Here is a 24,240-nt window from a genome sequence, read left to right as displayed (position 1 = left end):
CCCCTCCCCCTCTCCCTCCTTCTCCCCTCTCCTCCCATTCCCTCTTCCTCCCTCCTCCCCTCCCCTTCTCACTCCCCCTCCCTGTCTCCCTCTCTCTAACTCTGCCTTTCAAATAAATAAATAAATCTTAAAAAACTACCCTGCCCCACCCGTGCCCCCCCAGAAGGCAGCATTCTCCCTTCACGATGGCACTACAGACCCTAGCCTGGGCTGAGGGGTGCCCCCTGCCCCTCCCCTCCCCACCCCCATCCCCATGGCCTTGCTGCCTCCCTGCCCCTGAGGGCACGCACTAGGAGCCTGGGGTCCTGCTATACCTGGGCACTGTACCCTGTACAGAGGCTGGACCTTAGCTGGCGCCTTGGTCCTCTCTGTGCGGCTGTAACAGAAAAGCCAGGACTAAGCGCTGAAGAACACAGGTTTATTCGGCTCACGGCTGGGAGGTTGGGAGGCCACGGCCATGGTGGCGGTGCGGGTGAGGGAGATCAGACAGGCAAGCGTTTATAAATGAAGCAGCCTCGCGGGAAGCACCCTGCCCTCGTGATGCCCTCGTGACGACCGTCCAGTCCCTAGAGGAGAGAGGATGGCTCGCCGCCTGGCAGCACCACCACGGCAGCCAGGCACGTAAGCACGAGGTGGGTTGCTGGAGAACTGTGCAGCTGCCAGCCAGGCGGCCCCGTGCATCCGAGGTGTGCACAGCGTGGGGCCGTCCGTCCTCTCCAGGAGCCCCTTCCGGGGCACCAGCGCCGTGTGCGCAGCCTGGCTCCAGTGGACGAGCCGCACTGGAACCGTGGCAGCCGGCCTCCTGCGGCCCCGCACGGGCCAGGGTCCCGGCTAGAGTGCCCCCAAAGCAAACCCTGAGACGAGACAGGAACCAAAGGTTGTCTGGGAGGGGAGGGGTGGAGTCCTGGGACAGAGAAGCAGCCATAAGAGGAGCAGGTGGAGCGGCACCCAGTGGCCCTGGTAGCAATGTCCTCGGGGAGACTTAAGGGAGAGTGAGAGCCCATGGCCAGCATCATCCATCCCAGGGAGCGAGAGAGCCCCTGCTCAGGGCCTGCATCCTGGCTGTCTTAGCTCCCATTGCTGCTGGGAGCAGATCTGCGCTCCCCTGCTCCCAGGAGGACAGACGGCCCTGGGGCCTCAGCAGACCCCGGTGTGGGGCATCCCTCAGGCCCCGATGGCTCCCAGGAGCAGTGGGGGACAAAGAGCAGGGCTGGGGCCAAGCAGGCAGGGCCAGGGAGGGAGGGCTACCCTGCTCGGACCTCTCAGGAAACAGAGAGGGCCCCATCCACATGCGGAGGCCATGGGGCCTGGGGACCCACGCCCCTGCAGCTCCAGGTCTCAGCCTCCCAGGCTGCAACAGGGCCACCATGCAGGCCCCAGGCCCAGCAGACGTGGGAGCATGTGGTGTGCAGGGCCCCGCCCCCCTCTCAGCCTGGGCTCGCATTCAGCAGTGGCCCCAGCTCCAGGATCCGCAGGGGAAGCAACCTGGGAAGGGCCACCTGCGCTGGGCAGGGACTCTGGGTGCATCAGGGCTGGGCACCTCGTTTCTGGATGGAGCCAATAGCGTCTCTGTACCTCTACACGCACAGACCCCAAAACCTGCTGAAGCAGCTCGCTGGAGCGCGGGGTGAGCATTCCCACGCCTGGAGGCAGCCCCTCCACATCACCTGGTGTCCGCAGAACATGCGACACCTGCCTTAGCTGACCTGGAGCACAGGTGACGCCTCTGGCGTCCTCACGGAGACTTGGTGAGGCTGCAGTGTCAGTGCAGTGCATATGTAGACAAAGATACGGCTGTGAATAGAGCAGCAGAGACGCAGGATGCTGGGAAAGCCAGCGTGGAGAACCATGCGGTGTTTGATTCTGAGTGGCAAGCACGCTGGTGATTCTTCCATGAAGTTTTCTTCATGTTCGGTTTCCAAAAACGGGAAGCCAGATGGCACGAGAGAGGAGGACCTCTGAGGACAGGAGGTGAAGCTGCCTTCTTGGAGAAGGGGGTGTTAGAGATGGCCGTGGCACCTGGAAAGAAGCCCAAATGAGGCCGGGCGCTAGTGCCTCCAGGCCCTCTCCTGTGCCCCGAGTACCCTCCCTGCTCCACTGCAGGAGGCGACCTGGGGTCAGGGCAAGGAGGCCCTGAACGTGCTGTGGCCAGCTGGGGCTTGGTCGCAGGGCCGTGGGGAGCCAGGGGCCTTTTCAGGTGGCAGGGCTGCATCCTCCTGGCCAGAGAGCTGTGGCAGGGCCCGTGGCTGAGACAGAGGACCTGGGGCAGGAGTCCCAGGGATGCCTCCATTCCTCGTGGGCCCCCAGAGGTCCAGGCTGTGAGCTCCTTGACAGTGGAGTCACGCAGAGCCCCTGTCAGTCCAGAGACCTCTTCCCTGCCCAGGGCGGAAGAGGCAGAACTGGAATGAGAGCCCTGTGCATTGGTCTTTGCCAGCTGGCTGGGCTGGTTTTGCTCTCCAGATCCTTGTTCCCGCTGGGCAGCACGGGCTTGCAGTGGCCCCGTAGTCACCAGGCATTCACAGGCAGGAGCCAGGATCAGGGGGAGATGTGCGGGGAGCCAAGTCCCAGCTGAGCCCCCGCCAGCCCTGTGGCCGTGCTTGGCCATGGTGTGATAAACACGCACATTTCGGGGGCACCGTTACACCAGTCGTTCTTGGTGAGCAACAGCAAACCTGCCGCCTTCTCACACGCTTCCCAGTGCCCTCTGGCACTCTGAGCACACGACCCTCTGTGCCCGCCTCGTCTCCTGCCCAAGCTCATGTATCAGGTAACAAGAACCAACGCAAGGCAGAACTTGCTGACAGCAATGCTCCAATGGGAAAGGAGTGAGCCCTTTGTCACTAGAGGTATTCAAGCAAAAGCTGGAGGTGCAGGTGGTTCCCAAAGCTTCAAGCATCAGATGGGGCTTCTTAGTCCGCTGCCCCAGGAAACCACTGCCAGTATGGCATCTGAAGAAGCGACCTGGCCCCAGCAGGCAGGGGAGAGGGGGATGTGTGTTCCTGCCTGGCTTCTGGGGCCTCCCAACAGTGTCTTCAAGGGGGAAGACAACAGGCTTTCAGCAGAGTGGGCTGGGGGCCCTGACTCCTATTGCAGACAAGGATGGTGATTGTACACAGTGCTAGATACATCCGAGTGGCAGGAAAGGAAGAAAGAGTGAGGCCAGCTGCCACTTTGGTGGGTGTGGCTGACGTGGGAGCATCCGCGCAGGGGACCCCATGGGAGACTGCTCCCCACTGATCATGGAGCCAAAGGGTTACAGCCTTAGTCAACGGTGAGTGCACATCAGCCTTCCTCCCGCCCTAGGAGAGGAGATGTTGCGTTTCCCTGCCTGCACCTTGGAGTCCAGCCCAACTGGACCCACCCAAGAAGTCACAGCCCCAGATGGCACGGCGTAAACTCCTCCCTCAGGCTTCAGGCTGTCGGTTGATTTCAGAGTGGTCCTGGATCGGTAGAATCCAGACACACACCAGACATCTTACAGAGCAAAGGCATCCTTTCTGGAGGAACCCACTTTTTCTCCCAGACCCACAAAGTCTGCACAAGGAAAATGAATCAGTCAGACTTCACAAACAAAGTCACTAAATACATGAGGTAGCAATGCCTCAAACGTGAGAGCCAGGAAGGAAAAAAAAAAAAAAGAAAATCAACAGATGCCAGCTTGCCAAAGAATCAGTTACCGAACTCATCAGACAGACTGAAAAATAAGTATCCTTAATACATGATCTGAAATAAAAATGTATCAAAATGGGTCAAGAACCAGAATGTTGGGGCTAGTGTTGTGGCATAGTGGGTTAAGTCACAGCCTACAATGCCAGTATCCAATAAGGCTGCTGGCTTGAGTCCCAGCTGTTCCACTCCCCATCCAGCCCCCTGTTAATCTGCCTGCGAAAGTGAAAGATGGTGCAAGTGTTTGGGCCCCTGCCACCCACATGGGAGACATGGAAAAGGCTCCTGGCTTTGGCCTGGCCCAGCCCCAGCCATTACAGTCATTTGGGAAGTGAACCAGTGGATGGAAGATTCTCTCCTCTCCCTCCCTCTCTCTCTCCCTCTCTCTCCTTCTCTCTCCCTCTCCCTCTCTCCCGCTCTCTCTCATATGTGTATCTTTCAAACAAATCTTAAAAAAGACAAGAACATCATAAAAGAATCATGCCAAAGCTGGAAAACAGAATGGAAATGAAATATTTAGTGAGTATGTTGAAGAGCAGATTAACCCAGTAAAGAATGAGAACTTAAGGTGTTATTAAAACAGGCAGTCCCTCTCTGTCACTCTGCCTTTCAAATAAATAGAATTATTCTTTAAATGATAATGATAATAAATGCAGTGCAAAAGCACCAGAAAATCTGAAGGAGACTTGAGAGAACATGGAAGACACCATGAGAAATTCTCTCGAGTATGTCTGATCTCAGACCCTGGAAACAGATGAGGAGGATGGACAGCAGGCAGCCTCTGGAGATGGAATGACTCAGAATGTCTCGGAACACACAGGCACAAAAGTCCACATGTTCAAGGAGCCCAGCAAATTACAAATACCAGTACATTTAAAACACACACTTGACCATCACAATGCAATCTCAGGAGACCAGATACAAAGGGATACTATTAAAAAGTGACAGGAAGAAACGCCAAATTACCCTCAGAGACATTACAATTTGACTGACAGATGACTTCTTATCCGGGGCAATGGAATGATGTCTGAGAATATACTTAGTAACAAAAATGCTTTCCAGTAGGTGAAATATTGACATTTTCATATCATCAGAAATAGTTTTTCATCATAAAACCTCATCAAAGGGGATTTGAAAGAAGGAAGTATAGGCAGAAGAAAATGGATGGCAGATGAAATGTTAGAGATGTGGGAAAGAAGAAAAAGGTGGTACATCTGGAGAAAAGTCTTGACATTTACAGAATGAACAGTAATGATGAGTTATGGAGTTAAAACCTGGTAGGATTAACACATGCAGCAAAATCATGCAAATGTTGCTGAGAGGATAATGGGGGTCAACATAGGACACTTTAATATCATTCTCAAAGATTAACTTGGACCTTGGTGCTTTAATTAAAGAAGTTTTAATTATTGGGCTAATTATTAAGAAATGGGAAATAACATGAGCAACTTATAAATGAGTGAAATCCAGAATTGAAATGAGGAAAACTTTCCTGCCAAAATGAGACAAGAAAGGAAAGAATAGGAACTAAAGGAAGAAATATAAATGATAGAACAAATAAAGCCACAATCAGAATGGCTAATAGTTATGTTTACACTTAATAAATATGTTTACCTTATTCTAAGTTCCCATATATATGTATGTATATAAATGTGTATAAGTCCCTTAAAATGTTTATAGATGTCATTCTCCACAGGTTACAATTGAGAAAAGTGAAGCAGAGATCAGTTAAGTAATAGCTGGAAAATACCTATAAAATAACTGTATCAGTACTAACAATAAATGAAAATAGACTAAATAGTCTAAATGAAAGATGAGATGAGAACTATAAATCAGGTTTATGATGTTCCCATTTGATATTTTTAAGATTTATTTATTTATTTGAAATAGTTACACAGACAGAGGAGAGGTGAGAGAGAGCGAGCTTCCATCTGCTGGTTCACTCCCCAATTGGCTGCAATGGCCGAAGCTGCACTGACCCTAAACCAGGAGCCAGCATTCAAACTGTTGCCCATATAGGATGCCTGCACTGCAAGCGGTGGTTTTAACTGCTATGCCACAGCGCTGGCCCCCCATTTGATATTAATATATAAAGTTACAAAAAGTTGAAATAAAATGGTAAGAAAAAGTGAACCAGAAAAAAAATAAATAAAAGAAGTCTAGGACAAAACATAAATTCTAAAAATAAAGATAGTGACATCATGATGATAAAAGTGATACCTCAGCAGGGAGTGATTGTAATTCCAAATATGTATGCAACTAATAATCTCAAACACGTAAAGCAAAAGCTGACAGAAAAACTACAAGGAGGTGCAAACACACAATGATAGTAGGAAATTTGAATTCACCCACCTCTCACAGTAAATGAAAAATCAAGGGGACAAAGATTGGTATGGAATATTTCTCAGATTCAATGAATTTTGACCTAGTGGAAGGGGTCTTTGACATGAAGGGGGTCTTTGAATAGTTTGTGGAAAATGTGCATTATGAAAAAGTTTTCCATTGATTTCTAAGTTGTTTTCACCAACGTAGACTTTTATTTTCTTGACAGGCAGAGTGGACAGTGAGAGAGAGAGACAGAGAGAAAGGTCTTCCTTTTCCGTTGGTTCACCCCTCAATGGCTGCTGCGGCTGGCACACTGCACTGATCCGATGGCAGGAGCCAGGTGCTTCTCCTGGTCTCCCATGGGGTGCAGGGCCCAAGCACTTGGGCCATCCTCCACTGCACTCCCGGGACACAGCAGAGAGCTGGACAGGAAGAGGAGCGACCAGGACAGAATCCTGCACCCCAACTGGGACTAGAACCCGGTGTGCCGGTGCCACAGGTGGAGGATTAGCCTATTGAACCATGGCGCCAGCCTAGACTTTTATTTTAATTCCAGTATTCTCTGGAATCTTTGAAGTGCCCTGGTATAGAATATTTCATTCAACAACTGAGGAAAGACACTTTTATCAAGTGCATATGGTGTGCCTTGCTTTGTGCCCTAGTCTACAGTGGAAGGGCTATTAGCATATACATCACATTCTCTGAACCCAATATGACTAAGATAGAAATCAGTCACAGATTGACATGTCTAAGTCTTGTGCGTTTCAAAACTAGGAAACACTTCTAGGTAATTCCTAGTTGAAGAAAGAAATCACCACAGATGGAAAACAGGAAACGTTGAAAATAAGAGTATATATAAAAATGTGTCTGATTCAGATAAGTCGTTTCTTTTAGAGGGGCAATTTGTAAACATAAAGACTTACAATCAAAAGATGAAAGTTAATGAGCCAGGCAACCTCCCCAGGTACTGGAAGTGATGGTCTAAGAGAGCGAAGAGAGTAAAAGGATGTAATAAATGCAAGACTGTAAGTTAATAAAATAGGGAAGAAATACACAATAGCACAAAGCCGAAGGTTATTTCTTGAAAAAGCTGATAAAATAGAAAACCTCTGACTAGCTTATTAAAGAAAAAAGAAAAGGCACAAATAACGACATTACAAATTACACTGCGGGCAGTAATAGCAGGATATTATAAACATGAGAAGAGGACATTATGAAGAAGTTTGTGCCAATGAACTTGAAAACTCAAATAAAATATAAATTTTCTGGAAACAATTATTAAAAAAATTTGTGATACAGGAAAACTGAATAACCCCAAACCCATTAAAGAAGCAAAATCAGTGGTTAAAAGACTTTCCAAAAAGAGAACTATAAGCTCAGATGGTTTTTAACTATATGTTCTAATAAACATTCAAAGAAAAAATAATTATAAAGTATATCTAAGTGTAGGAAAAGAATAAACACTCAAATATTTTATGTGAGGCTAGTGCAACCTTAACAGAAAACCTTGACAAAGACACCACAAGAAAGGGGACATCAGCCTAAGTCATTCATTGGCCTAAGTGCAAAATTTCTGATCTAAATTTTTGCAAACATGCAGTAATGTGTGAAAAATATGTGGTATCATGACCAGGTTATCCTTAACTCAAAGAATGCAAGGTTGGTTTCACTCTAGAAAAACTATTGATGTGGGAATGGCACTGTGACGCAGTGGGTTAATGCCCTGGCTTGAAGCACCGGCATCACGTATGGGCACTGGTTCAAGACCCGGCTGCTCCACTTCTGATCCAGCTCTCTGCTATGGCCTGGGAAAGCAGTGGAGGATGGCTCAAGTCCTTGGGCTCCTGTACCCGCATGGGAGACCCAGAAGAAGCTCCTGGCTCCTGGCTTCGGATTGGCTTAGCTTCAGCCATTGCAGCCATCTGGGGAATGAACCAGCAGATGGAAGACCTCTCTCTCTTTCTGCTTTTTCTCTCTCTCTGTATAACTCTTTCAAATAATAAATGAATAAATCTTTTTTAAAAAGAAAGAAAAACTATTGATGCATCCATCACAATAACAAGGAGTAAAATTCTTTAATCATCTTTATAGATAAGAAAATGCCTTGATAAAATCAGTATCCACTCATGAATGGATAGCTCCCAAACCTAAAAGGAATTCTCAGTAAGCTAGGACTAGAGAGTTTTGGTGACTTGATAAACAGTATCTTTAAAAGATAGTAACAAAGCAAACCTTATTCTCACTGTTGTAGCTTTATAAATACTCTCAAGATGAGGAAAAAAACAAGGGTGGAAATTATCTCCACTTCTATTCAACATTATATAAGTGGTCCTTATATACTAGAACCACTAGAAGTAAAGAAAATAAAAAAGCATAAAGCATAGAAAGAAACAAAACTGTCATTTATATATGATCAATAACAAAAATCCTGCTGCATCTTCAGATTTATTAGAATTAATAAGTTTAGCAAAAATCAGCAAGCAAAATTTCACAGCATTTCTGTATCAAAGAAGCAAAATTCTAAAAAGTAAAATTATAAAAGTATTACTTATAGAATTATAAAAATATAAAGAACCCATGAAAAGAATAAGGCATCCTCAAGATAGCTGTGAATATATTGGGTTACATGACAGAAGAGAATTATGGGCCCAGATTCAGATTGCTGATGGCCTAACCTTAAGATAGGAGGATTATCCAGGTGATCCCAGTGTAATCACAAGAGTCCTTCAAAGAAGAGAATGGAAGCAAAGGAGAAACAGATGGCAGCATGACGAACTAAACTTCCCTCTGAAGATGGAGGAAGGGGCTGTGAGCCAAGGAATTCCCCAAACTCGGATCTGGAAGAGTGAAGGAAGGAGACTCTCTCCTAGAGCCTCCACAAAGCGTTCAGCCAGCTCGTTCCTAAACGCTCATTGCAGACTCTGGGCTCCCAGCACTGTCAGATGATGAATTTGTGTTGCCTTAAGCCACCACGCTGGTGGTAATTTGTTAGAGCATCCATAGGAGACTAATACAGAACCTAACAATAAGTCTTTTTTAACGTTAAGACCTTTATAGGAAAAGTTATAAAAAGTTATTGCAGGACATTAAAGGAGATCTTAATAAATGGGTTGGAAGACTCTCTATCATAAAGATATAAATTCCCACTAAATTGATCTATAGATTCAATGCAATAACAGTAAAAGCCTTAACAATTTTTGGTGGAACTTGGCAAAATGATTCTAAAATTTATATAGGAATGCGGAGGCTCAATAATAACCAACACACTCTTGAAGAATAAGTCAAAGTGTATCATAATGAAGTAATTAATGTGGGTAGACAAATGGACCAATGGGGGGCCAAGACTTGACTGTGCACACTTGATGTATGAAATGTTACTGCTGCGTATCAGTGGAGTAAGGATGAACTTTTCCTGAAACAGTGTGGTAGAAGCAACTATAAAGAAAGAGAGATGTTGTAACATAATACCATCACATGCAAAAATCTATTATAGATAAAGACCAAGGCATGAACATCTAAAACAATTAGAAGACATAAATATTGTCATCATCTTGCCACAGAGAGTAGATACTCTGAATCAAGACACAGAAAGTATAAAGTCAAGACACAAAAATTCATAAGAATGATAGACTCAACTTTATGAAAATACTTTTGTTCATCAACATATCCCATAAAGAGGAAAAAGGTAAGAAACTGAGAGTCTGACAGTTTAATGAAATGACTCCGCCTAGAATGCTATAGGCCATTTACATTCACAATCGATGGAGCAGAGTAAGTTACTTGCCTCTCCAGACTGCACATGGGATGTATCTCCCATGGGGCGAAGGGGAGAATGGATGTGGTGGCACCAGAATTCTCTACCACTCCTAGGAGAGCTGAACTGGTCATGTGGTCATATGCTGTGACCCAGCAATTCCATTTGATGAAATCCAAGGTCTTATTCAATGTGAGGTATGTTCCAGAATTTTATTCCAGAGCTGTTCATTGTTAACAATAGGGGGAAGGACTAAACTGGAATGCCACATTGAGAGGGGAATGGATAAATATATTGTGATATATTCCCATAGAATATTACAGAATGGTAAATACACAGCCGACCAGATGCATTTCACAAACGTACTGTGGGAGGAATGAAGCAGGGTGCAGAAGGATGTGTTCAGGATGGTTCCAATTACAAGAAACTCCAGAAGTGAATCAGTGTGTTTATGAAGGATACATACACACGCTGTTTTCAAAAAACCAAAATAACAATAAAAATGCACGAGTAATGGACACAAGATCTCATATGCTGACTCCCACTGAGAAAAGGACCTTCTGAGGAGCAAGCGGGGCTTTGGAATTAGCTGATTCTCCATTTCTTCACCTGAACGGCGGGAACTTAATTCTATGTCTCTGTGCAAAAACTGAGATATCCAATTCAGTTGATGAGAAGTGTCAAAGACATAGCTTTTTTGGGAAAATGAAAGATCCTTTGGCACTGACTCAGAAAACCAATAAAGAATTCTTCCTCCCTTCCCCCTTTAGAATTTAGTTTGCCATTTCAAACCTGCTGATTAATCACAGTGTGCTGCTTGGCAGCCTCCCAAGCCAGCTCCTCTGAAAACGGGTAAAGCTGGAGGCTCCAGGCAGGATCGCTTTCAGCACCACGGACAGCTCCCTGCAGCCAGCCCTGCTGGGGCAAGTCTTAGGAGGACCTCAGGAGGTTGTAAACCTGAGAATGTCTTAAAAGTCAGAGCCTAACCCCCAGCCAGGCTGGTGCCAGAACATGAAACAGAGCCCAGGTCTCCTGATACCTAATTCAGTGCTCAGTCCATAGCTCCTGGCTTTGAATAAAGAGACTGGAACACTTCCATGATCCAGGAAGGCACCAGGGGACATGTGAGGCTTCCATGTGTGCCATTGAAAACTGCCACTTAGATCTGCACTCTGCTCTCACTATCCTCATGGTCTAGGAAGTCCTGCACCTCCTACTCCCTGCCTGCCTGGGCATCAGTTGTGTCAGGGTTGCTGGGAGAATTCAGTGATGTTAGGTTTGGCACGTGCTCAGCACAGCAACTTGTGCAATCAAAACCCAGGAAAATTCCCTTAGCCTTTCCTTCGGTGCATTTCAAATCATAATGGAATCGGTATTACGGAATGTTTAGAAGATGCTGAAACACTATTATCTTTTAGAACCTGCTCTGAAAATAAACCCAGTAAAATTTCTCTGCAGAATATTGGCATTTCCTGACAAATGTCTAGGCTCCATTGGATGTCTTGGTTCTGTCCAGTCCCTGTTCACTTCTAGACCTCAGTGCCCTAATGACCACTGCCTCACCTGCCCTGACGTGGGTCATGCCAACAGCAGGCATCAGTATGCCTACAAAATGAGAATGGGCCAATGGTCTCAGCCACAAGTTCCCAGAATAAATCTGACAAAGGCCATGAGTTATTTTTGTGGTATGCTGCTAAGTGCTATTTGCTAGCACTTTATTTAGAATTTTTTACCTATGTTTTTAAGACCTGTTGGGCTGTAGTTCACATTATCTTGTATTATTTGTGTTAAAGTTATTCTAGAATAATAGCACGAATAAGGGACTGTCTCTAATATCTTTTTCTGTGGCTCAGAATAGTTCAAACAGCATCAACATGATTAGTCCTTTAGAAGTTACAGAAAACTCAGCCATGAGCCTGTCTGACTTTGGTGTCTTTTCACTGATAGATCTCCAGTGACCTGCTAGTATCTTCCATGGTAATTGGTCTATTAAAATTTTCCATTTTTCTTGGATTGATTTTGGTAATTTACTTTTTTACTAGGAAGCCGTCCATTTCCTGGAGGTTTTCATTTTGTTATCACAGAGTTGCAAACGATATCCTCTCCTAATGGCTTTATCTCCCCTGTATCTGTAGTTATATTGGGTATGCCTGCCGTCTCATCCCTAATCTGGTCTAATTTTACTTTTCACTCTCTCTTCATTCTCCATAATTGGACTCACGAGGGTTTTTCTCTATTTTATTAGCATGTTCAAAGAGCCAGCCTTTGCATTTACTTATTTTTCTGTTTTTTTTTTAAATAATTTTCTCTTTCATCCGTTGCCTTTCTTATCCTCATGAATTCCCTCTTTCTTGTTTCCTCTGTTGCTTCGTTCCTGGATTTCTCCAGACAAGTGGTAAATGCTGACGTTCAGTCTCTCCTCATTTCTAGTGGAATGTCTCAACTCAGCTCCCTGGCTTTTAATATGAGGCGTTTCTCTCATCCTTTGCCTTCCAGATAGCCTTCGGTTCTCTTTTTGACTCAGGGGTCAGGTTGGGCTTGTGGAATTTTTCAGGTAAAGTTTTTGTTTGCTTGTTTGTTTGTTTGTTTTGCTCCCCTCTTACTATTGACTCCTGCTGGCATGAGGCATGCACAGGGCACGCAGCCTGTGCAAAACTCTGCTCTTGAATTGGGGAAGACATACATCCTGTTACAGGCTGGTTCTTACCAGTAGTCTTTGGACGTATGAAAATGTATTCTCCTTTGTATATATACATTTGTTTTTCGCATTTTTCAATTATGGTGTCATTACGTTGGTTATTTTTTATTTTTGAAAATTTTCAAATGTGCCAGAAAAAGCAGAGAGAGAGAACTTCAGAAAGTTTCTGATGCAAACAAAATTAAATCCATTCATAATTTTTTCAGAAGACGCGTTTTTGTGGGCTGGCACTGTGGCATAGTGGGTAAAACCACTGCCTGCGGTGCCAGCATCCATATGGGCACCAGTTTGTGTCCTGCCTGTTCCACTTCCGATCCAGCTCTCTGTTAATGGCCTGCAAAAGCAGTGGAAGATGGGCTGAGTGCTTGGGTCCCTGCCACACACACGGGAGACCCAGATGAAGCTCCTGGATCCTGGCTTCAGCCTGGTCCAGTGCTGGGCTTTGTGGCCATTGAGGGAGTGAACCAGTGGATGGAAGAGTCTCTCTCTCTCGATCTCTCTCTGTAACAGACTTTCAAAATAAATAAAGAAATCTTTTAGAAAATAGACAAAATACACATTTTCATAGACTTTTGAAGACCTCTCGTATAATGAACCAAGATGCAAGAGGTGCTCATTCTGCCACATTTGTCACTGTGGTGGGTAAAAGTAATCCACAGGCTTCGTGGTATCTCACTCCCTGGAAACCCAAGGTTCTTTTACTAAGGAGTCGGCTTCCCTACATAGCCAGCAGCTTAATGCAGATGAGAAAGTCAGAGTGAGGTTCTCTGATCAGCTACAGCTCCACTGATGTTCACCCACATGGCCCTCATTGTCCCTAAAGCTATGTTTTAAATCTGACTTGTCCAAGCCAGGATGCAAGCCATGCCCGTGTGGTACATTGGACTGCACATCATTGTCAGACACTTTTTCTAATTTCTGGTAGAGGTGCACAGTCGTCTTTCCCTGTAGTTATATTTCTTTTAAATGCTCTTTTCTTTGCTAGTAGTTTTTGCTCTACATATGTAGCCCTCATTTTATTTTTAATTTTTTTTTTTCACACAGGCTTCTGGCCATATATTGCTTCTTGGTACAATGTGGTAATTTACCACATTTAAATTCACGGAACTTTTTTGAGATAAATATTTGCCAGTCCTGCCTTATTTTCATCTACTTTACTCTTGTCCATATTTCACCAGCCATTTCTATTTTCAGTGCTGTTGGAAATCACTTTTGAGTGTGTTTCTAATAAACAGCTTGGAGTTGGCTTCTGTGGCTCATTGAACTGCGTGTGAGGGATCCCTTCTCCCTGGGAAGAATCCGGACGCTTCCGTCTAAAAGTTCCCCGTTATCCCATTGGCGCATCCCATGCAGTTCCTAAGTTTTCTGGTGGAAGACTCATCTTGCTCTTCCTTCCTCTTCAAGTAGTGCTGCCTCCCTTCCTCCCCTCGTGTCTCCGGGAGTCCCTGCATCCCCTTGCCCCGCCTCCAGGGCCGCCTCCTTCTCTCCGCGTACTGAACCACACCCAGATCTCTCTGCTATTGATTAAAGACAAGATCCCGACTGTGTCACACAGCACCAAGTTCCCTTGGCCCCCGGCTTGTCCCTCCTTGGCCCCCGGCTTGTCCCTCCTTGGTCACGGGCAGAACTCCGGCCTTGGTCATGGCAGAACTCCGGCCTTGGTCATGGCAGAACTCCGGCCTTGGTCTCGGGCAGAACTCCGGCCTTGGTCTCGGGCAGAACTCCAGCCTCTCCCTGCCGCCAGCTCCTCGGGTTCCTGTGTTGTGACTTCTGAGGAGGCAGGCACTGGAGCTTGTCCTTGGCCTCTATTTCAGGAGCCTTGCAGAGCCCAAGACAGGCCAAGCCTCATCCACTCTGGTCAACGTGCCCCCGCGTCCGGGTCCCAGCTCACCGCCATACCTCGCCCTTCTCATCTCTCGCTGTTTTGTGGACTTGGTTCTGTCTTGTTCTTGGGTTCAAGTCTTCCTTGAGTCTTCACCTCAGCGGGGGCTGATGACACGCACAGCACCCCCAGATGGCTTTTCTCTGCCTTCCTGGGGGGCACGAGAGCTTGGGTGGGAACACGATTCTCGGGCCAGGGTCTTTGCTGAGTGTGAGGTCAGTCGTGAGATGTGAACAGAAGCGAGGCAGGGCAGAAGCGCTGGGAACCATGGCTGGATTTGCCACCTTCTTGTTCCCTGTTGAGGGTTTGAATCCCGGATCGGGGGGAGCCTGGCGTGAGGCTCCAGGGGCCTCTGTTGACTCACATGCGCGAGAAATACATTTTTTGTTTTATTTTTCAAATATTTGTGGTGAAGATAGGATGAAGGAGAAATGTCTAAGTGCGACCCCTCCCTTCTTGGGAGCATCCGACTGTCAACTCTTGAGGGCTCAGGGACGGTGGCTGACGGCTGACACCCTGGGCTGAGACGCTGAACCTCAGAGAAACTCAGGAGACACAAAGGAGAGGGAGCGGCAGAGGCTGGGCGCGCTCACTCGGCGATGCAGGCCTGACCCCAAGTGCGTGTGCAGCAGGGAGAGGCAGGGGAACCCCGAGTCCTTCCCCCACGTGCTTTCCATGACGCCAGAGCAGAGGGCAAAGTCGTGGCTGGGGGAGGCGTGAGCTGGGTCGGCTCAGCAGGGCAAGGAGGGGCTGTACTGGGGCAGGAGGGGAGGGGTGCGGTGCGTTTGGGGCTGAGCTGTGAGGGAGATGGCTGATGGCGGCCAAGCCGTGGGGGGAGGGGCTGTGATGTGAGCTCCTTGGGGACCCAGACTGTGCCCACTTCACCGGTGCAGCCCCTGGAGCCTGGGTTGGGAACTGGCCGGGTAGAGGCCAACAGGTGTGTGAGTCGGGAAAGAAAGGAGGCTCTGTTCTGGTGCTGAGCCCCCCGGATCCTGAGCTCCAGTCTGGGGGAGGTGGGGCTCTGGCGTGGAAACACCTGGACCCGAGGCAGGAGCCTGTGCCACTGACCCTCTCCCCACCATCGCTCCTGTCTCCTGGCCACCTGGCCCCATGCTCTGTCCTGTTGGGCGCCCCACCTGCACCTCCTTTCTCTGATGGGTGTGGAATTGCCTGGCTTGGATGTCCAGGAGTCTCAGGGGAAGCCACCACTGGTGAGCTGGGGACAGACAGCGGCGACCAGCGCGCCTTCTTGCCGTGCTCACCTGTGCTGAGAAGGGAACCACACAGCCTGTCTGGATCCCAGGAGGGAACCAGGGGGAAGGTGGCTTCCCTGGGGAGCCAGGAGGGCCCTGGGCTGGCGTGGGGGGCTTCCACTGTCTGGCACATCCCAAGCCGGCTCTGTGGCCTGGGGCAGAGCCCTGTGCCACGCTGACCAGGGCTGCAAGCAGGAACTGAGTATTAAAGCAAGAACAAGAGGCGCCATGCACTCGGAGCGTGCTGGCTGGGGAGGGGCGTGGCCTCAGTGGCATCCCTGTCTCCTATCCAGGTCCTCCTTCAGCCCCTGCCCCAGCCCCCAGAGCGTTGGTCACCCTGCACTGCCACTCCTCCCTCAAACTAGACTCCTAGTTTGGTGGTCCTGCCGTGCTGGCACCCCTTGGCTGCAGTGGTCCTGTCTCGCTGACCTGGGGGTGGATCCTTGGGACTGGGGGGCTGTTTTTTTTTTTTGTTTTCTGATACTTTTCTCTACTTTTTCAGGTTTTGTGCAAAACAAGTATTATTTCTATGATGAAAACAAAGGACATGATATTAAGACGGGGCCAGTGGTTCAACCTCCCACATTAAAGAGGATCCAGGAGTGGGGGTGGGGGTGGCGACGTCCATCCCCTAGTGTCTGCCAGGGCTGTCCCAGGCGTCTCGGAGCCGTCTCGGCCCCGTGAGGGGTCAGAGTAGACAGGGTACCCGCTGTGGTCTCTGGGAGGCTGCTGACGGGCACGTGTTGCAGCTGGCGTGGTTACACTCATCAGAGCTGCAGTCTTTATCGCTTTAATTGGCGGCCCATTTCTGGCCAACCTTTTGCCTCCAGAAAGAGAAGCCCCATGGGGGAGCTCCCCGGGCCCTGGTGCTGGGGTGCTGGCAGGGTTGGGGGTGCCACGGCTCCCGCTCCCACCCGGAGCACGGTGGGACGCTCTGTGCCTGTAGAGGGAAGCCCCAGCCTCTCCAGGCCAGCGTCTCCTGCTGCCAAGCCCGGCCTCGTCTGCCCCTTGCTCTGTCCTGTCCCCTCAGGGCCTTTGCATCCGTCCCCTCTGCCCCCAGGCTCCTGCTTCCAAAGCCAAGTGTGTCATCCAAGCCTCAGGCCAAATGCCATCTTCCCAGGGACTCTGCCCTCACCCTGGCCCAGACCATCACTGGCCTCGGCTTCATCGTCTCGGTACGGGCACCTGTCTCAGGCTTTGCTCCGCTGGGACCACCTTTCTCCATGAACCATCTCTGTGTGGAAACAGGGCTCTTGCTGTTTGCCCCTGGGGGCAGGGACTGGGCTGCTAAGCTGCTTGGAGCCCGGGTTGCTCCTCAGGGGACACTGTCCCGGTTTTGCCAGCAATTAGCTCCTTGACCCTGGGCAAGGCCCTGGACTTCCCAAGCAAGAAAGACAACCTCGTTGCCAGAGCGCCCTCCAGCCCGATGGGAAGGGCTTAACACACTGGCTGAGGCCCCACTGCGTGCTGGACACATCCTGGCAGCCTGGGAGCTGGCCCCTCTGCCAGCCAGCCCGCCACGGCCACACGGCAGGAGCCGGCCTGCGCTCCCCAGCTCCTGTGCCATCTGGGGGCCTCCGCCTCCCGACTCGGCCATCGCTCGCCCACCTTGCCTGGCTGGGAGGTGGTGTTGGGGACTCAGAGCGACCTAGAGGTAGGGACAGCCGCCCAGAAGCAGCCATGCCCCTCCTGAGGCCTCGAGGGAGGGGACTTGCGTGTGGAGTAGGATTCTGAGCCCCTAGAGAGCTATGCATCTAGTGCAGGGGCCAGAACAACGGTGCTGAGGGCAGAGGCATTTCTGCAGCGGGGAATACTGAGGGCCAGGGAGCTGGCCCAGTCCTGGGGGTCCAGGAAGGCTTTCTGGGGGAGGCACCAGTGCTGCAGGGCCTAGAGGGCCTTCAGGGGCCTCTGGAAGCACCCTCGTCCCTCTCCCTGGAGTTGACAATGCCTGCAGCAATACAAACGTGCACCTGTGTGTCCCCGAAATAGCAGCCGGTGTACAGGGACACCGTGTCACGCAGCAAAATCGCTGCCACCTCGGCTGCGTTTGCAAAAATACCTCCTGCCACACAAAGGTGAAAATGGCAGAGGCGAGATCCAGGCTTCCAAAAAGGAAAAATATTTAAACACCTTCCACAGGGATCTGTAAACTCTCGGCACAGGCACAACTAATGCACCATGTGACTGGGCTAAAGTTAGCTCCCGTCGGGAGGGCGCTGGCAGCGTAGTAGCGTCTCCAGGGCACGCAGGCAGCGGCTGGCACTGCGCCCCGGCTGGCGGGCAGTAAGGCGGGGAGAAGAGGGCAGCGTGTCCCCCGTGCCCAAGCAGGTGCTGGGTGCTGGGTGCTCGGGCAGGGCCAAGCCACGCCCCGTTTCACTTTGTCCCGGTTGGTCGAGCTCCCTTCCCAGTGTTTGATGGACAAGCAGCGAGGGTCCCTCCCATTCCCAAGGACACACAGGGAGCAGATGACCGCACAGGGACTCGGAACTGGCTCATCACAGGAGCCTGAGCAGGCTTCGGGGCTTCGGCTGGGCAAACCGAGGGTTCCAGTGGGGAGCTGGGTGTGTACGCTAGGGACAGGCCCGTGCTTGGAGAGGGTCCTCGCCCAGGGCAAACCCAGCTCAATCCCAGGGGTGCCCCTCGCTCTGCCGGGAGTCCCCCGCCCCCGCCACGGTGTGCTTCCCTCTCCTGTGCCCTCGGAGGCAGTCCTGCCCGTCTCCCAGGTGCAAGACGGGGAAACGCGTTTGGTGACTTCCCCTGGTTCTCACACTTGGTGACTTCTCAATTACGATTTTCGTTTAGTTGTAAAAGCAGAAGAGTTTTAGTTTTAATTTGATTTGTAATTAATTTATGTCTGTCGTTAAGGGGGCAGACGAGCCGCCAGCCAGTGTCGCTTTACTCTGAATGCCTGTCTCTGCATGGAGCTGTGGGGAGGTGACCCAGAGAGTTTGCCAGTGCCACTTCCTGGCCACACGTGTTCTGTTCCCTCCCCCCACCTCCCCCCACACCCACTACCCTGGTCAGAAAATGCCCAGCAGCCTTGCTCTGTGCCCAGTCCCAGGACACCCACAAGCAGAAGCCAGGGTCAGACCAGCCTCCCTGCCAGCCCTGGACCCAGCTAGCTGCCCTCCATCCCCTGGGCCTGGTTGGAGAGTGGCCTTTGGGGAGGGGGAGGGACTCTGCCTCTCCAGCCCCCATGAATGAGACCCTCGTGGCGGACACAGGGCTCCCGCTCCCACTCTGGGAGCCGTCAGCTGGGCAGCCCTCTGCTGAGTGTCCGATTGATCTGGGCAGCAACCTGGGCTCTGTGGGGAACGCTGTGCTGCTATTTCTGGATCTGTGTGGACAAGACTGCTGGCTCAGGCTGCCTTGCGAAGCCTGTGGGGCCGTCCCTGGCTTCAGCCCGGAGGGGCTTGGATGAGGGGGCTTGGCCGGGCTATGCCTCAGGCCGGTGCCCCGAGTCACCGAGTGACCTGCTCGTCATCCGCTAAGTCCCGTCTGTTGCAAGTCCTCTAGCTGTGTGTCCTGCCCCCAGCCCACTCCTGCCACAGCCGTGCGTGCGGGCCACCCAGCTGCCGGTGCCCACGTGGAAACCTCCAGGACGACCGGTGGCGTGGCAGATTCCCGGCCCACAGGCAGGTGCATGGCCACAGGAGTTTGGGAAACTGCCCGTTGTTCCAGCCACGGTTCCCCAGACGGCGCCGTCAGCTCCAAGATCGGGGAGCTCCGGACAGGCCCCAGAAACTGACACAGCCCGAGGTCCATCAACTGTGCAGATGTCGCTGCCAAACCCGAGAGGTAGGACGTGGAGACCTGTTCTCAGCACGGCTCTCTGCTGGGGCCTGGGGCTTCTTCCTGCCTCACCTTTCTGGTCTGTGAAATGGGGATACGGAGCCTGTGCTCTGCTTGTTTTCAAAGGTGGGGACACCAGTGTGACACAGCAGTAGACACAGCAGAGGGAGCTGGACTGGAGCAACAGACAGCCCTGGCTTCTCCCCAGCACGCAGGGTGTACCTGCGCTGTGCTGGTAGACACAGCCAGGAGTTGGCCTGGGGAAAACAGGCCCAGAGCGTGGCGCCTGCCTGCTCCCAGCGCAGCCGGGCACAGGGGACTTGGGGAAGAAGGACTGGCTCGGGAGCCGGGTCCTGCCCAGCCCTGCTGACTAAAGCGAGGGTGCAGTGGGCACGCTCTCCCTGCATAGGGAATGGAGCCATAAAGCCATGGCATTCTGTATTATCTGTAAGACTGCTTTAGGGGTGACCACTGAAGGGGCGCAGACAGGCTGTGAACCCAGCTTGCAGGCCCAGGAGGCACTGGGCAGGTGGCGTCTGGCAAAGAGAGGCTTGCTCTAGGACACTGCCTACTTCCACCATCCGAAAGATCAGGGGGTGATCCGCCCACTTCCCACCTCCTGGCTCTGCCCCAGCCGCTCTCAGACTTTGTCCCAAGGCTCCCATTGGCTGAGAGGTGGGCGCCTGAGCCCTCGACAGCCAATGCCCGTGGCCCCGGGAGAGCCAGGGCCCTGACTGGCCACACCTGAGCTCCATCCCTGTCCAGGCTGTAAGGGAGTTGAGACCCCGAGGACCCCTGCCGGGGCAGCCGCGGGGACTGGAACCAGACCACCACCGTGCTGCGGGTGCAGGGGGCGGGCAGGACCCAGGCCTTGCTGCAGGGAGCTCGGGATGCACCTGCCCCGCTGGGACGCCCCCTCTCCTTCCGTGGTTCCCAGGGAGCGGGAGAGGGAGTGGCCACCTTGGGAGCTGCGGGCGGCCACTCAAGGCGCCTGGAGCTTGGAGTCAGACGCAGAGCAGCTGGGGTCCCCGAAGGGAGCCAGGGAGGAGGGCCGGGCGCGGGGTCGAGGGAGCGGAGAACGGCTGCGCAACCTTGGGCGCGGAGCCGGTCTCCTTGGAAGCCTTCCAGTCTGTAACACCGGGTCGTGATGTCCCCACCCGTACACACACACGAGCCGTTTCGCTCCCCTCGGGGCTGCAAGAAACCTCAAGCCGTGCACCGCACGGAGCCTGTCCCGGGAGCGCACCGAGCCCACGGGTGGCTGGACTTCGCGGGGCCGCCCGTGGGCCGGAGTCCAGCGCCCCCTGGTGGCGCCCGGGCCGGCCGGCTGTTGCGCTCCGCGGCGGCCCGACGGCTGACTCGGGGGTGGCGCCTTCCCGGGGATCCGTCGTGGGCCGAGCCGCGGTGCGATGAATTCCCAGCTGCTGGGAATCCTTGTCGCCCGCTCGCGGTGACTCACCCGGCAGCCGGGGGCCTCGGGTTCCATAGCGAATTCTGGGGAGAGCGCGTGTGGGGGTGGCAGTCCCCGCCCCCGCGCTCCGCGGCGCCTGAGACCCCACAGAACCCCGGCCGTCCCCACGTGGCCCGCAGCGCGCGCGCCCCCTCCCCACCCAGCGGACACTCGGAGCCCTCCAAGGGGGTGAGGAGCGTCCCCGCTAGGACCCCGGTGGCGCACAGGGGGCTCGGATCTGCTGGGCCCCATCCGTGCAGACCGGGAGCGAGCACAGCCCAAGGCGGCTCGCGCAGGGGACAGGGATACGGGAGCGCGCGAGCGGTGCTGGCGCTGGACCCCACTCCTCAGCGCACCCTGAGTCTATGGGGGCGGCCTCTGGCCCGCCACCGGGAGCTACCCTTTCCCCAAGTGGCCGCCTCCTCCCGGGCAGGGGGTTCTCTCTGCGGCGGGTCCCCGCTTCGAGCTCCAGGGGATGGAGGAGGCCGGTGTGCGAGGCGAAACCTCTCGACGACCCAGAGGGAGATGGGGAAGGGGCGCGGGAAACAGACAATGCCGGGCAAGGCCCTGTGTCTGCACGCGAGGAGCGGCTGCGCCGGCTCCGAGCTCCTGGTTCCTTCCGCGCCCCGCGCAGCTCGCGGAGCCGCGGTTAGGGGCAGGGCCGCCTCGTTCGAGGCGCGCCCGGCGCGCTACGCAGGGAACCCAGGCGAATTCTTGGAAAAGAGGGAAGGTGGGAGTGCGCCGTCCCCGCGCTGCAGTCCCACCATCAGGCGGGGCGCGGGGCGCGATTCAGACCGGCGGGTGCTGGGCCGTTCTCGGGGACCCGGTACTCGGCACGGCTGCGCCTCTGGCCGGCTGCCCGCTCTTGCGCGGGGTGGCTGGGCCTGGCGCGGCGTTGGCGGGGGGTGGGCCGCGCTCCCCGCGTGCACCCCGCTCTCTGCCGGATCTCCCCTCTCCCTCCATCATCTGCTTGCGGGGGCTGAATCCCATGTCGCTCTCCCAGCCCTGGGTCCCTCAAACTCTCCGCCCGCCATGGCCGCGTGCGCTCTCGGGGAGCCGGGCTGGAAAGACCTAACCAGTCTCATTTATCCTCCCATCCCCCGCCGAAACCGGCTGGCGGCTCCTCCCCAGCCCCACTCCGGCGGCGCCCAGGGCTCGGCCCTCCCCCACCCGCTCCCAGGCGGCTCTGGCCGCCTCTCCCGGGCTCCCTCCGCGTGCGCCCTGCGCCGCGCTCGGGCTGCAGTGGGAGCTGCCGCGGCCGCCTCTCCAGCTGGCGGGGGACCAGGCGGGCGGTGGCGCGCCCTGGAGGCTGCAGGAGGGAGGGAGGGAGGATGGAGGGAGGGAGGGAGGCCCGGCCTCGGCGTCTCCCGGCCCCCACCCCCCGCGGCCCTCCCGCCGGAGCGGGGCTGTGAAGCGCACACACAGGCACACACACGCACACGCACACACAGATACATACTCCGGCTCCCTCCGGCGCGCACGCACACTGCGCCCCGGGCAGACCAGCGCAGCAGCCGCCTGCTTGGACACCCGGACGCCGAAGGGCCCTGACCCACTCGCGGCTCCTGCGCCCGCGCCCACCCTGCAGCTCCGCCAGGACCGCGGGACCACTCCGGCCGCCGCCGCGACTGCCACCCCCGGAGACGCCGGCTGGTCGACCGCCGCCGCCGCGCGCGGTTCCGCCGCCGCACCCGAAGCCGCTCCGCCGCGGGCTTTGCCGTCTTGGGGCCGCGCCCCGCTCCCGCGCCTCGGAGACTGAGCGGAGCAAACTTCGCCAACCAGCCAGCGCTCGGCGGCGACCCTCCTGCGTTCCCGCGCGCCTAGGTGGGCTCGGGGCGCTCGGACCTAGGGGCGTGCGGTTGCCCTGCTCGCTGCACCTGCTTGGGCACCCCCCCCACCCGCTTTCCGGAGACCCGCGAGCCGCGGACACTTAGCAAACTTTTCTAACCCCCAACAGAGGGGGAGCGAGAAGGGGTGAAAGCGAAGGAGGTCCCAGGGGGCGTGCGCGCACCTGCGGGCTCTTAGCTGGGTGCCAGCGCGCGGGAGCCGGCCCGGCTCTCCCGCCGCACCCCATCCCCCCGACTCCCGCCTCTCTCGCCAGCTCTCGCTCCCGCCCCTGCCTTTCCGGTGGGTGCAGGGGGGCGGGGTGCGGAGGGCAGCGTAGCCCGCGCGGTGCTCAGTGGGGCCACTTTGCATGGCCCTGCGCAGTGGGACCGGCTACCTCGGCCGGCTCTGGCGCAGGGTGTCCAGATTCCGGAACGCCTGGCCCCGGCGCTCCAACAACGTCCTGTGCCAGTCGGTGGTTGCCACGGAGCCCCTGCCCCGCCATCACTGGCAGCGGGGCCCCCGCCAGCCTCCCCGCCCCCCGCCTCAGGGCTGCTGCTGCTACTGCTGTTGCGGTCGCCGCTTGCAACTTGGCGGCGGCGGCGGCGGCGGCGGAGGGCGGCGGGCGCTGCAGTGGGGCGAGGGCGGCGGTGAGCCCGCGGGACATGCCCCCCGCGCCGGCTCCCTGCTCGCAGCCATGAAGCGGCAGAACGTGCGGACGCTGTCGCTGATCGCGTGCACCTTCACCTACCTGCTGGTGGGCGCCGCGGTCTTCGACGCCCTGGAGTCCGACCACGAGATGCGCGAGGAGGAGAAACTCAAGGCGGAGGAGATCCGGATCAAGGGGAAGTACAACATCAGTAACGAAGATTACCGGCAGCTGGAGCTGGTGATCCTGCAGTCGGAGCCGCACCGCGCCGGCGTCCAGTGGAAATTCGCCGGTTCCTTTTACTTTGCCATCACCGTCATCACTACCATAGGTAAGGTAACCGCGAGGCGCAGGGCTGGGTGCTGGGGGCCGAGGGCCCTCCCCCAGCGCCCCCGACTCCCTAGGGGGAGCCCCCCCCCGCGCCCCGCTCGCCCTGCGCCGCCACTTCTCGCCCCTGGGGACCCGGCCCGGTGTGCGCTCCGCGGCTCTGGTGTCTGGGCCGGGCGCGCGAGCCCGGAGCGAGCGTGCTGGAGCGGGGAGGGCGGAGGCGCCACTTTTGCGAAAAGAGCGGAGCGCTAAGAATAATCCCGGAGCCGACACCCACCCACCCGCCGCCCCGGCGCGGGCTGCGCGTCGCCGCGCGGGCTTCCAAGCCTCGCACTTCCCACCTCCCTGGGAGTTGGGGAGGGCTGGCCTGGCACCGGTTCGCCGAGACGGATTCAGGTGGCCGAGGGACTGCGCCTGGGGTGGCCGGGCTCTGCCCCTTTCTCTGGGCCCAGGTTTTAGGTCTGCTCCCCTGCCCCCACCCTGGCCCCTAAGCGCCAGTTGTGGAGCTGAGGCAGGTGGGAAGCCCCTGTCCAGGAGGGAGTTTGCGCACCAGTGCTTGGGGTGGGGACGGCAGCAGAGGTGGGTGGGTTGCTGCTCCAGGATCCAGGGCAGGGGCCGGC

The 24,240-nt window shown here is 54.5% G+C and overlaps 1 protein-coding gene and 1 long non-coding RNA gene across 4 annotated transcripts in view; one reads left to right on the top strand and one right to left on the bottom strand.

Annotated features, from left to right (window-relative positions):
• Nucleotides 1-404: 404 nt before the first annotated feature.
• Nucleotides 405-23,535, bottom strand: LOC138849991 (uncharacterized). The gene is made up of 2 exons (XR_011389348.2): nucleotides 23,396-23,535; nucleotides 405-2,019 (listed from the first exon to the last, which is right to left on the bottom strand). It is a non-coding gene; the product is annotated as an uncharacterized LOC138849991 (long non-coding RNA).
• Nucleotides 22,242-24,240, top strand: part of KCNK9 (potassium two pore domain channel subfamily K member 9) — a 55,759-nt gene continuing 53,760 nt past the window's right edge. The window contains exon 1 of one of the 3 annotated variants that reach the window (XM_089335759.1): nucleotides 22,242-23,624. In XM_089335759.1, the coding sequence (XP_089191885.1) occupies nucleotides 23,015-23,624 (610 nt within the window). In that variant the 5' untranslated portion in view covers nucleotides 22,242-23,014. The remainder of the gene's footprint in view (nucleotides 23,625-24,240) is intronic. The other 2 variants (XM_002710554.6, XM_070075539.2) reach the window with 2 other exon arrangements.

This window comes from Oryctolagus cuniculus, chromosome 6 (genome assembly GCF_051225735.1).
Source record: "Oryctolagus cuniculus isolate XC-2025 breed Fujian yellow rabbit chromosome 6, ASM5122573v1, whole genome shotgun sequence".
Lineage (NCBI taxonomy): Eukaryota > Metazoa > Chordata > Mammalia > Lagomorpha > Leporidae > Oryctolagus > Oryctolagus cuniculus.
Note: the sequence above shows the minus strand (reverse complement) of the source record. Positions and strands in the feature narration are given on the sequence as shown.